The 12,948-nt window shown below is 41.3% G+C and overlaps 1 protein-coding gene across 1 annotated transcript in view; it reads left to right on the forward strand.

Annotated features, from left to right (window-relative positions):
* Window positions 1–12,948, forward strand: part of RIN3 (Ras and Rab interactor 3) — a 156,315-nt gene that overhangs the window by 121,315 nt on the left and 22,052 nt on the right. Inside the window, 1 exon segment of the mRNA XM_021000293.2 lies at window positions 310–618. Within this exon segment, the coding sequence (XP_020855952.1) occupies window positions 310–618 (309 nt within the window).

Here is a 12,948-nt window from a genome sequence, read left to right on the forward strand (position 1 = left end):
AGTGCTGAGGTGTGAACAGTATTCATTCGAGTGAAGCAGGAAGGGACTTCAAGGGGCTGCTTCCTCAAGGCCCTGCAGCCAACTTCAGGCTGTATGTGAACATCTTATTTTGACCCCATCTCATTTTACGTAATAGAATCTGAGGGCCACAGGCAGTAGGCATTTGGCCGAGTATGTGGGTTGGGAATAATAAGGGCTGGGGAGAGCTGGCTGTGCCCATGTTAGACAAGCGTTGAGAAGCAGGACCTATGAGGTATGTTTCCTTCCGATCGGTTTCTATGTTTTAATCCTTGTCTCCCTTGCTTGCAGAAGCCATTGTGGAGTCTGCCTTATATAAATGTGTGCTGAAGCCTCTGAAGGAGGCCATTAATTCACACCTCCAGGAGATCCATAGCAAGGATGGGACCCTCCAGCTCCTAAAGGGAAATCAGTTAGTCATCTTAGCCACCACGACCACTGACCTGGGTGTGACAACCAGTGTGCCAGAAGCGTCTGTCATGGAGAAGATCCTTCACAAGTTCACCAGCATGCACAAGGCCTACTCCCCTGAGAAGAAGATTGCCATCCTACTCAAGTCCTGCAAACTCATCTATGACTCCATGGCCTTAGGGAATCCAGGTAGGCCAAACTGGAAGGAGATGGGGCTCGTGCTCGGGAATGGGTTAGACCAAGTGACCTCTGAGATTCTGTGATTCTAAAACCCTGAAGGACAGGAACAGTTAGATTCTCCAGCATTCCTACTTGTAGAGTCGATGAACAGAAGGCCTTCCTAGAGCATTCCTAGGCAAGAATTAAAAAAAACAAAACACCCAGATAATGGGAGGTGACTAAAAGGGATGGATAGCACTAGGCACAGTGCTAGGTGTCAAGGACCCTGGAAATGTATCCAAGCTATCATACTGAGAATGAAATACAAGAAAAGGCCCATCTCCCCTTTCCCCCACCTCTGGGTATGGGGAATGTTCAGAGTTGATCATTGGCCAAGTAGGCAACGGCCTGACTTGATATAAGAGAGGCCAAGAAGTGGCCTTACACCTCTACTTAGCTGACCTGAATTTGCTACAGGCTGGATCACCTGATTGACCGAAGGGAATGGGAAAAAGGAAGGGGAAGGGAAGGGAACAAGCATTTATTAAGTGCCTACTATATGGCACCATGCTAAGGGCTTTACAAAACGATCTCATTTGACCCTCACAGCAACCCTGGGAGGGAGGTACTAGTATTATTCTCATTTCACAGTTGAGGAAACTGAAGCAAATAGAGGTTAAGTGACTCAGGGTCACACAACTGGTACATGTCTGAGGCAGAATTTGAACTCAGATTTTCCTGACTCCATATCTAGTGCTCTATCCACTGTGCCGTCTAGCTGGGTCAATGGAACAAAGAAATTTGAAGGGAATTGAAAAGCTAAGAATGTTCTTATGTGTGACTTTATGGGAGGAAGAACTACGGGAAATTCTGCCCAGATATGGAAACTGGGATTCAGATGGATTGAGAAGTCAGTCTGTCCGCAGACCAGGGTGAAGGCATATAGATGGCATATTTTCCATCCCAGCCACTGGGGCCGTTGAATGAAAATAGGGGAACTCCTCTGGGTCACCAGAGACTGTAGTTCACAGAAGCTACACCTGCAGCTTTGGGTATAAGTCCCCCTTGGCCTGAGCTCAGGCTCCTAAGCACAGAACAACCCGGTCCAGAAGGACTCAAAAGACTTTTCAATGTTCAGCAAAAAGGCCCAGAGCCTTCCTGAAACTTAAAGTCAGAAGGAAATAAATAAGGAAAAAGTACACTCATCCTCCTCAATTGTTGTTCGGTCGTTTCAGGCATGTCCAAATCTTCATGACCCCATTTGGGGTTTTCTTGGCAAAGATACTATATTGGTTTGCCATTTCCTTTTACAGATGTGGAAACTGAGGCAAATAGGGTTAAGTGACTTGCTCAGGGTCACACAGCTAGTAAGTGTCTGAGGTTAGATTTGAACTTCGGTCTTCTTGACTCCAGGCCCTGTGTTCCATTTACTATGCCACCTAGTTATCCACCCTCCTCAATGAGGGCTTTTTCAATCACTCCCAGCCACAATGATCTCATCCTTTTCTGAGCTCTCATATAACCTAGTTAAGGTCTATGCCACTCATGTCTGTATTCAATATAATATAATTCCCCCATATTGGCCTTTAGATATATTGCATTTATGCCTGATCCCCTCAATTAGGCTTTAAACTCCTGCAGGCAAAGTTATTATATTTCTTTCATATCCCTATCATAGCATGTAGTAGGTACTCAATAGATACTTTAATAAATGAAGGTTGAATTAACCTAGGCCCTCTTAATTTCCTTTCACTGATGGATGAATGGGAAGCCTGAATTCTTTTCTCTAGAGTGATCTTTTCAACCTTTTCTTTATGAAGATACAGGCTTTAACTAGATGATCTCAATGTTTCTCTCCCTCATCCCTCATTTGACTAAGACCACTATCTATGGTTTTTCATTTGGGGACATTAATATAGCAGATGCAGATGTCTGCATCTGGGTTTTCTTCCTTTTGAAAATTGAAAACCTTCACACAGTGTGGTTGGTTAAGATCAAAGAATGGTTGGTAAAATCACTACTTTTCCTTACTTACTGAGCTTATGTTGTTTCCATACCTAATAGTTATTATAAAAAATTCACTTGGCAAAGCTGACACCTATCTCTACTGTCCATGCTTGGACTAAATTAGGCACAATTTACATTTTATGAAATGACATTGGCAATCTGTAAAAGCAGACAACAAGTTAAAAAGTAAGGCAGAGACCAGTCATGAATCCCACTACTACATACACAGTGACATGGCCAGTATAGATGTGAGAGAAGTATTCTGATCATAGCCAGGAGCACCTTTCCCCCAATGGTATTTGTTTAGGAAAAATTTATTAAGTGGGTATAAACTTGGAGCACAGTGCTATATTCTGGGAGAGCCTAAAAAAATAAAATAAGACAAGGTCCCTCTTCTCAAAGTCCTTTCAACCTAGTCAAGGAGAATGTGTTGCATACAAAAACTTGTAATCCAGAATAGACCATTACTCAATAATTCAAGTTGATTCAATAAGTGAGTATTAGGTCCTGGGGATTCAAAGCAAAAACAAACAAAAAAAATCCCCTGCCTTCAAGGAGCTTCCATTCTACTAGGGAGGGGATATAATATGTCTGCAGACAAGTAAATATAATATAATTTGTGATTTATAATGTTGTAGCATGGTATAGCACTGGAGTCGAGAAACCTTGGGTTCAAGCCCTTTATCTGATACATACTGGTTGTGTGACCCTGAACAAATCACTTAATCTCTCTGTCCCACAGGCACCTCTCTGAAAACATAAGTTGTCCAGAGGAAGCTAGGTGGTACAGTGGATAAAATATTAGAATTTGATGCAAGAAAGCCTGAGTTCAAATCCTGGCTCAGACATTTACTAGCTGTATGACCCTGAGTGAGTCACTTAACCTCTCTTTGCCTCAATTTCCTCAACTGTAAAAAAGGCATCATCCAGAGACAAGGTATCAAACATATGGCCCATGGGCCGCATGTGGCCTACAACACTCTCAAGGGTGGCCCAAAGCAGATTAAATTGCAAATGGGAAATATTTAACAAAGTAAATAAAAATGCAGTAAAGCATAGCTAATGTTAATATGTGGCTTTCTAAGCAAATATGTGACCCCTAGAGATCCTTAACATGGTTGAGTGGTAGCCATTTCTGTTTGAGTAGGACATCACTGATCCAGAGAAATCTCTGCTTCTAGATGACTAAAACAGCATTCAAAAGGGAGTGAGGATGCCTGGGTTCTAGTCTCTAATCTACGCTCTGTGACCATAACCAAGTCATTTAACCTCTGTGGGCCTCAGTTTCCTCCTCTGTAAACTTCTTATTTCATTTAAGCTAGATGACCTGTAAGGTCAGGTCAGCATCTAGGCGGTACAGTAGATAGAGCGTTGGCCCTTGAGGCAGGAAGACTTTAGTTAAAATATACCATTCAGACACTTACTAGCTGTATGACCCTGAGCAAGTCACTTAACCCTGTTTGCCTTAGTTTCCTCATCTATAAAATGGGCTGGAGAAGGAAATGGCAAACCAATCCAGTATCTTTGCCAAGAAAACCCCACATTGGGTCACAAAGAGTCGAACATGACTGAAACTACTGAACAACAACAGTGTTCTGGGTCATGTTGGAAAGGTTCTTCCAGCTCTAGCAATCTGTGTTTTCAGATCTCTCCTACACACTTAAGGACTCTTTCTAGCTTTACCTTTCTTTGCTGTAAAGCAGAGGTTCTTAACCTGGGGTACATGAACTTAGTTTTGTTTTTGTTTTTAATATTTTGATAACTATTTCAACGTAATTGGTTTCCTCTGTCATCCTATATAGTTAATTTCATACATTCAAAAATATTATTCTGGGGAGTCCATAGACTTCTCCAGACTGCCAAAAGGGTCCAAGACACAAAAAAAGGTTAAGAACCTCCATTTGAAAGTATTTCCTAGCTCTAAAATTCGACGGTTCTGTAACTGTGCCCACAAGTGCACCCATACTCATCAGTCCTTCATCTTGGCTCTGGACAGAAGGTTACATAATGTAAACATACCTGGTTTTCATTCTATGCCAACAGGGCTCTTGGCTTTTGGCAGCATCCATTTGTGATTTCTTAAAGTCATTTGTTTCCGGAGACTATAATAAAGTGGTAAATCACCTTGTTTATTTGCAAGCAGCAACTTTTTCAAGGAATCCAATACTTTCCAATGGGATAATGTCCAATCAACATGAGTCTTGTAAATATAAATAACACAGCTCCATCCTGCCAGGAGGCTGCCTTATCTAATAGCCTTCTGCACAGTGCAATCAGTATTTCTGAGCATGTAATAAATCACTTCAGAATGCCAAGTTACACAAGCAAGGGGTAGTTCCCACTCATTCGGCAAGGCTGAGGGACAGTTAGCTTTAACACCTAGAAAATCAGGACTCAGGTTCTTTTGATTTCTCTGCTGAAGACTCTAAGAGTGGTCACCCCACAGTTCCATATGCCTCCATTTCTTCACAGCATAAGTTCCATAGTGCAATTCTTATCATAGGAAAATTGAAGGTCAGAAAGAAGTGACCTGCACTATATCATAACACCAATGTCACCAACATCAACCAACATCTGGGTTCTCTAAGTCCAGCAAGATCTTCCTGCTATATGTTGCGGCCTTCTTTTATACATGAAGGCCAATCCTTTGTTTGAGTGACATTCGTTGATCATTTTCTATAGTGCCTTAAACTTTATAAAACACTTTGCTCACAATAACACCATGAAGTAGATAGTACAAGTACCATTATCAACATTTGCAGATGAGGAAACTGAGTCTCAGAGATGCAGTTTGCATGTGGTTATATAATAATAATTAACATTTATAAAGTGCTTTATTAAGATTTACAAAGAACTTTATATGTATTATCTCATTTGATCCTTACAACAACTCTGGGAGGTAGGTGCTATTATTATCCCCATTTTATAAATGAGGAAACTCAGGCAGCCAGAAATTAAATGACTTGCCCAAAGTCACATAGACAGTAAGTGTCTAAGCTGGATTTGAGCTCAGGTCTTCCTGATTCCAGGTCCAACTGCCTTATCAGAGTCCCACAAGTGGTAGGGCCAGTATTCAAATTCAAATCTTTTGATTCCCAATATAACTCTATTTCACTACCCTGCCTCTAATTAACAGATGAGTCTTTTAATAAATTGAGTTCATTTTAAATATGACCTGACCCCTTATAGTGAACCCAGAAACATGAAGGATGATGGTCCATAAGAGACCAAGAACTTGAAGCTATCAAGAGAATAGAAAAAAAGCGCTGAACTTCCCGTGGCTTGCCATAGAACCTGGCTATTTTGGAGTATCCTGGCCAACCTTTGCTATAAAGAAATTGTCACTGAGGACTAGATAGGGGAAGTGGGATCTTCATAACTCAGATCACTTTTTTGCAACTTTCTCTTTGGGTTATGAAAATACGTGGCCAAGGTCATGTTTGTTTGTTTGGTTTTTTTAGCTGCTCAGTGCCTCGCTCATGGTAGATACTTAATACGTACTTGTTGGCTTGGCTTGGTTTAGGTTGGATACTATTGGATCGGATATTTCTTCTTTACTGTAGCCCTTTGGCTCCTGACTCAAGGCTTTGCACACCATATGGGGGAAGGAGCCCTAAGCCAGCAGTCCGGAGACCTAAGTTCTAACCCCAGTTTTGCCACATGGGTGTGACCCTAAGCTGTCACTTTAGAATCTCAAAATTGGAAGTAACCTTTAGAAGCCCAGTCTTGTACGTGTTGGGGAATCTTCTTTACAACATCCGGAAAGCGATGGCCATCCAACCGCTACTTGAAGACTGCTAATGAGGGCGAACCTCTGGCATCCAAGGCAGCCTTCTTGGGTAGTTCTAATTGTTAAAAAAGTTTCCTGGGCTTCGGTTTCTTCATCTGTAAAACAAGGAGGCTGGACTAACCGCTAAGATTGTTCGGAATTGTTAGGAAACTTTTCTTAACATTGAGCCTAATCTTGAGCCCATCCAGAGGATGGTGGCCTGGATAGTGAGAGGACTAGTCATATGAAGGACTAGGGCAGGGGTGGGTAACCTGCGGTCTCAAGGCCACATGTGTCCTTGGGTGCGGCCTTTTGACCAAGTTTTACCAAACAAATCCTTTTATTTATTGTTAGCCTGGAGAAGAAAAGATTTCAATAGGGAAGGCATGATGGCTATCTTTAAATGCTTTAAGGTACCTCTCCCCACTGTGGGACAGACAATATGCACATAATGCATCTAATTTCCAACCCCATGCCTTCCTGACCCTCCACCATTTCCTATCTCATGACTGAGTAGCCCCTACAACTGATTTCTTCACTTCCGCTTGAGGGCCGCTGAGCATGTAGGGAAAATTATGAAACTGAGCTCATTTCAGCCACTACAAATTTATATTACATAACCTCACTTGGGCCTTTCATGCTGCTTAACTGTGTTTTTGCTCTTCCTTAGTGACTCCCTACTTCATTCCCCACAACATTTGTTCCAAACGTTCTCTTTTCTTCTCTTGCTCCCACCCCGACCCCTACCCTCCACATTTATTGTACATAGGAGTACTTAGCCTCCTGCTTCACTGAGAAGACTGGGGCTGTCTGAAACAAGCTCCTTTATCCTCTTTCCTCCTTTCTTCAGAATTACTCAGTATCTTTCTCCTCTTCTCTGATCTGGTTAAGGCTAAATTTCTCTACCTGAATCTTTAATTCCATTTCCTCCCAGGAACTTTTCTCCAGTAGACATCCCACCAATCTCATACACATTTTCAATCTCTTCCTTTTTATTCCTCATAGATCCTCTACCATGCTCAAGCCTCTCTTAAACACTTCTGTGCCATATAGTTACTCTCCCATTTCTCTACTCCCTTAAACTTCTTGAGGAAACTTTTCTGTAGGCAATACCAGAATCCCCTCACCACCCACTTACTCCTCTAATCTGGTTTCTATCTGGTTTGTAATCTGGTTTCTATCTGGTTTGTCATCTGGTTTCTGTCCCTTCTACTCTACTGAAACTGCTGTGGCAAAGATCAGCAATCCTTCAGTAAACCCAATGGCCTTTTCCTTTGTCCTCATCCCCTTTGACCTCACTGGGCATTTTGGCATAATTGAGCAATCCCCCTCTCACTTTTTATTCTGTCCTCCCTCAGCTTCATCTTGCTTCTCCTCCTACCTTTCTAAATATTTCTTTACCTCTGGTCCATCCTTTCTGATACCTTAAGGTGTGTGTCCATCAAGAGTCTGTCCTCAGCCCTCAGTTCTTCTCTGTCAATACTTTTTCCTTAGAAATCTTATCCCATAATTTCAACTACCACTTCTATATAGACTTCTTTTTCCCCCCAGATGCTATTTATTTTATTTTTTTGCTTTTACTATTTTAAAAATTCATATAAATTTATATTTTATTTATTTGTATATACATTTCTACATATAAATTTATATAAATAAAACAAGCATTTGCATAATATAGTATAATAAAAAAGATGATTGCACATGAAACTGCAAATCTATTATGTACAACTTGCTGTTCCTTTTAATAATAATAATAAAGTTCTCCTGTAATTTTTTTCTTCCTTCCCTCTCTTCCCTTTCCCCTGCTCTAAAGATAGCTACCATTAGACACAAATAGATTTCTGTACTGTATTTCCAGTCCTGACCTCTCTTGTGAGTACCCGTCTTATATCTCCCCAGCTGCCATCGAGATATCGTCACCTGGTTGCACCACCACCACCTCAGACTCAATATGTACAAAACTAAGCTTATTGTCTTTCCCTCTATTCTTCCTTCTGTCATTTCTTGTTTATTTATATTTTTTTTTTTGCAAGGCAATCAGGGCTAAGTGACTTGCCTAGGTCACCCAGCTAGTAAGTGTCAAGTGTCTGAGGCTGGATTTGAACTCAGGTCCTCCTGACTCCAGAGCCAGTGCTCTATCCACTGCGCCACCAAGCTGTCCCTCTTCTGTCATTTCCATTTTTGCTGGTAGCACCAACATTCATCCTGTCTCCCTGTTTGAAACCTTGGGGTTATCTCTGACCTCTCCCCTCACCTCTCACATCCAATCAATTACTAAGTTTTGTGCACCCTACTTTGGCAACACCTCTCACATCCATTCCATCTTTTCTGTTCTCGTTGCAAGTATATTCATCATAATAGGTGGAGGTTACAGCGAGAAAAATATCAACTCAATAATAATAATTATTCTATAATTTATTACATAATAGCACATATAATATATTGTGTTATACATTACATTATTAAATATCTAATTATTATATAATGTAATAACAGACCTGTATGATACTTGAAAAAAAACTCTCTAATGATAAAAAGTATCCTACAATAATTGTCCCACTATTGTTTATCCTGGTCAGACCATGTCTTGAGTACTGAATTCAGTTGTGGGTGTTAGATATCAGATGGGACATAAAAATCAGGGAGAAACTGACCTTGCCCTGTGATCACTTTGAGACTAGATAGGGTTTGAACACTACTTAAGTTAAAAAATCCTAAAAGTGCCAAAGGCATGGGGAAATTTTTAAATGGAAGAAAAGACACTTTGTAAAAACTCGAACCATCTTAGCACATGTAAAATGTTATTGATTTGATAAAGTACTTAATAAATGCTTGCCGATTGATAGAGTATAAGTAGCTAGGTGGTACAGTGGATAGAGTGCCAAGCCTAGAGTCAGGAAGAGCTGAAGTTTAAATCTAGGCTCAGACACCTGCTAGCTGTGTGACTCTGGGTGAGTCCATTAACCCTGTCTGCCTCAGTTTCCTCATCTGAAAAATCAGCTGGAGAAGGAAATGGCAAAAACATTCCAGTATTTCTGCCAAGAAAACCCAAAAGGAGACACAAAGAGTCAGACATGACTGAAAAGGACTAAACAACAACAGAGGACAGGCCCAGCACATCCTGAATGAGAGCTGCTGACTGTTTTCCAGCTCAGCTCGACCTTAACTTGGCCCTTCTTGCTCAGAACTTTTTCAGCCCATAAAGTATTCATCAGTACTGCAGGCCATCTCTTTAAAATTTGATCAGCTACAGCCATAACTTTGCAGAAGGAAAGCAAAAAGAATCTGGAAATCCAGGCTGGAGACCCCTACATTGGGAGGCATACCCAGAATTACACTGTCTGGGGCCTGAGAAAAAGGAAATCCTAGGCATGATGGGAAACGAGTGAGAACATGCCTTCATCCCGAATTGTGCCTGTCACATACATAGCTCCTAAATGGTCTCCCTGCTTCCACAGAATCAGGGGTGGGAAGTTGCTTTGCATTTCTTAAGAGGAAGGCCAAAGGAGCAGCTAGGTAGCACAATGAATGGAGCACTGGCCCTGGATTCAGGAGGACCTGAGTTCAAATCCAGATTCAGACACTTGATACCTAACTAGTTGTGTGACTCTGGACAAGTCACTTAATCCCAATTGCCTTGTTAAAAAAAAAATGCCTAAGAGGAAATGAGCTTATTATATTATATTGTATTATAAGCAGTCAGGTTTCAGCTTAGGCACCTTTACCTGTCTTATGGCATGAGCTTGAAGCATCTTGTCTGTATTTCTGTACAGCACTCTCTTTGAGCTGATCCCCAACTGACATGGGGGTCTAGAGGATTTCTACAGTCTCCTCCAGCTCTGAAATTCTGTGTTCTATGTTCTGAACTTCTCCGTATAAAGGTCCTTCCTATCTGAACATTTGTATTCTAATCGGTATTCCTCCCAGTTCTAATGCTGTGTTCTGTTGTCCCTTCCAATTCTAAAATTCTCTGTTCTATGTTTTAACATTCTGTGCAAAATGCTTTACACCTTTTAAATGTTGGTGCTTGAAAGAGTAAACCCCCAACTGTCCAGAGGTATGTTTGAACAGCTCAGAGGATTTCAGATATATGGAATTTCAAAATGCTGGGATCAGGGCTCTATTCTCTTTGTTGTCGTCCATTCATTTCATTCATGTCCAACTCTTCATGACCCCATTTGAGGTTTTCTTGACAAAGATACTGGAGTGGTTTGCCATTTCCTTCTCCAACTCATTTTACTGATGAGGAAACTGAGGCAAACAGAGTTAAATGACTTGCCCAGGGTCACACAGCTAGTAAGTATCTCAGGTCTGGTTTGAACTTAGATCTTCCTGACTCCAGGCCCAGTATTCTATCCACTGCGCCACCTAGCTGCCTTCTATCTTACATTAATAATAATCCTATGCATCTAAATAGCATTATTAACTTTGTAGATTACTTCCACACTTGTTTTCCTTTTATAAAAACGCTATGAATAGGTACTTGCAAATATTAGGATCCCCGTTTTATCACCATCAACTTTTACTGAACAACCTACTGTAAGCAGGCATTGTTGTAGACATCTGAGGATACACAGAAGTCTGAGGCACATTCCCTGCCTTCCAGGTATTACAGTCAAGCTGAAGAAACGAGACTTGCGTATAAAGTGAAGAGCAAGCTCGCGAAGTGATAGTGATGTGTGCAAAATGAATGGCACAGGTAATAAATGACATTAGAGTTCAGATAAGGGGAGAGGTAAGCGAGGAGCACCCCACCTACTAGCTTCCTGGCTCTCCCATGGCCAGGGAGAGAGGGCAGGGCTGCTACTCCTTCCTCCCCACCCCATGCTTTTCCCTAGCTTGGGAAATACTGGTTTAAGTAATGGAATGGAAAGGATCAAAGCCAGATATCCAACCTTGGCCACCCCTCTAGGGGTATCATCCCTGAGAACCAAATAGCTCATCTGGTGCATTTTCCTTGGCTAATTTTTCATTATCACACCCAGAAATTTTATGTTCATGGAAACATTAAAAATTCAGTTGGATTTAAAGTGGTATATGAGTTATAGGTACATGCCGCATGGAATCAAAATGAGTTTTATATCTGAGCTTTCCCTACTGCCAAACTCATAATTTTTTTAAAAATTGTGTTAATTTAAAAAATCTCCCATGTGCCAGGGTTCTAGTGATTAAAATAATTACATGCGAAACAACCAAGTGGGAGGGAGCCAGCTGGAACAGTCTTTGACATCATAATATTTGGATTCAAATTCACAATTTACTGACCTCTGCTTCCTTATGACCTTGAACAAGTCACTTGATTTCTCTAGACCTCAGTTTCCCAATCAGTCAAAGGACAGGGTTATATTGGAGAATCTCTAAGGCCTCTTCCAACTCTTAATTCATATGATCTTCCTCCAATAATGTTTAAATTCAGTTATAAGGTTAACAGAAGGTTTATAACAAGGCCTCCTGAGTAATAGGGCTTCATCAGCTTTATACAGATAGGACAAAGACCTAGGTATTCAACTGGGAGGAGGCACACTGCATCCAGAAAAGCTCAGAAAGGGCCTTTCTCACCCAAAGGCCTGAAAGTCACTCAGGAAGGAGCAGGACACAGTGAAAACCATTCTTTTCCCCAAGGTTCTAATCCATTATTGAATGTTGCTGAAAGGATCATAGAACTTTGGAGTTGGAAGGAACCTTAAAGACCCCCTAATCCAGCCTTCTTCTTAGAAAAATGATGGAATTCAGGCTCTAAGAGTTTAAATGTTTTCCCAAGGTTGAAAAGATAATGAGTAAAAGAGCTGGTATTCAAACCCAGGTCTGATGCCTCTAAAACCAGCACTCATTCCTTATGCTATTTTTGCCTCCAATTATTTGGGGCTAGCCTTGGCAGAATTAACTCATTCAACAAGCAATTACTGAGCGCCCACTATTTGCCGAACTCTGTGCTATGAGTTCTAGGGAATGCAAAGACTTATATAAATACATGGTCCCTGGCCTCAGGGGGCTGAGAGAGAGACAGACAGACACAGACACAGAGAGAGAGACAGATAGACCGAGAGAGACAAGCAGTCATTCAGCACTTAGCACGTGCCACGCATTGTGCTAAGCCTGGAGATACAAATATAAACAAACAAGATAGTTCCTACCCTCAAGAAGCTTACATTCTAATGGAGGAAGACAAGCACAAAAGACAGCTGGAAGGAGCAGGGGGGGTGGGGTGGAGAGAAGGAATAGGAGGAGAATACCCAGCAGGAACATGGTAAGAAGACAGCCAGGAGGAAGCTGCAGAAGTACACGGGAGCCAGCTTGTACTGGTGTAGAGAGCCAGTTGTTAAATTTTCAATATGAGTACGCACACCTCAAAAATTGACAAACACTACAAATCAGAGTTTGATTTATCGTTTTGTTTATTGTCTAGATTTAAGAAAGTGATGGAGAAAATGTTCATAAAGATTAAACTTAAAAGTATGTCATACCTTTAGGTAGAGAATTGGTTGTTAAATTCGTACCAGCAAATCCTTGCTCATAGGCCTGGATCCTTGCAAGATAAAGATAACACTCACCTACCTGGGGACGGAGTAGGGGGGGAGTGTGGA

The sequence above is a fragment of the Phascolarctos cinereus genome, unplaced genomic scaffold (assembly GCF_003287225.1).
Source record: "Phascolarctos cinereus isolate Bilbo 61053 unplaced genomic scaffold, phaCin_HiC Scaffold_3;HRSCAF=262, whole genome shotgun sequence".
In the NCBI taxonomy this organism is placed as follows: Eukaryota; Metazoa; Chordata; class Mammalia; order Diprotodontia; family Phascolarctidae; genus Phascolarctos; species Phascolarctos cinereus.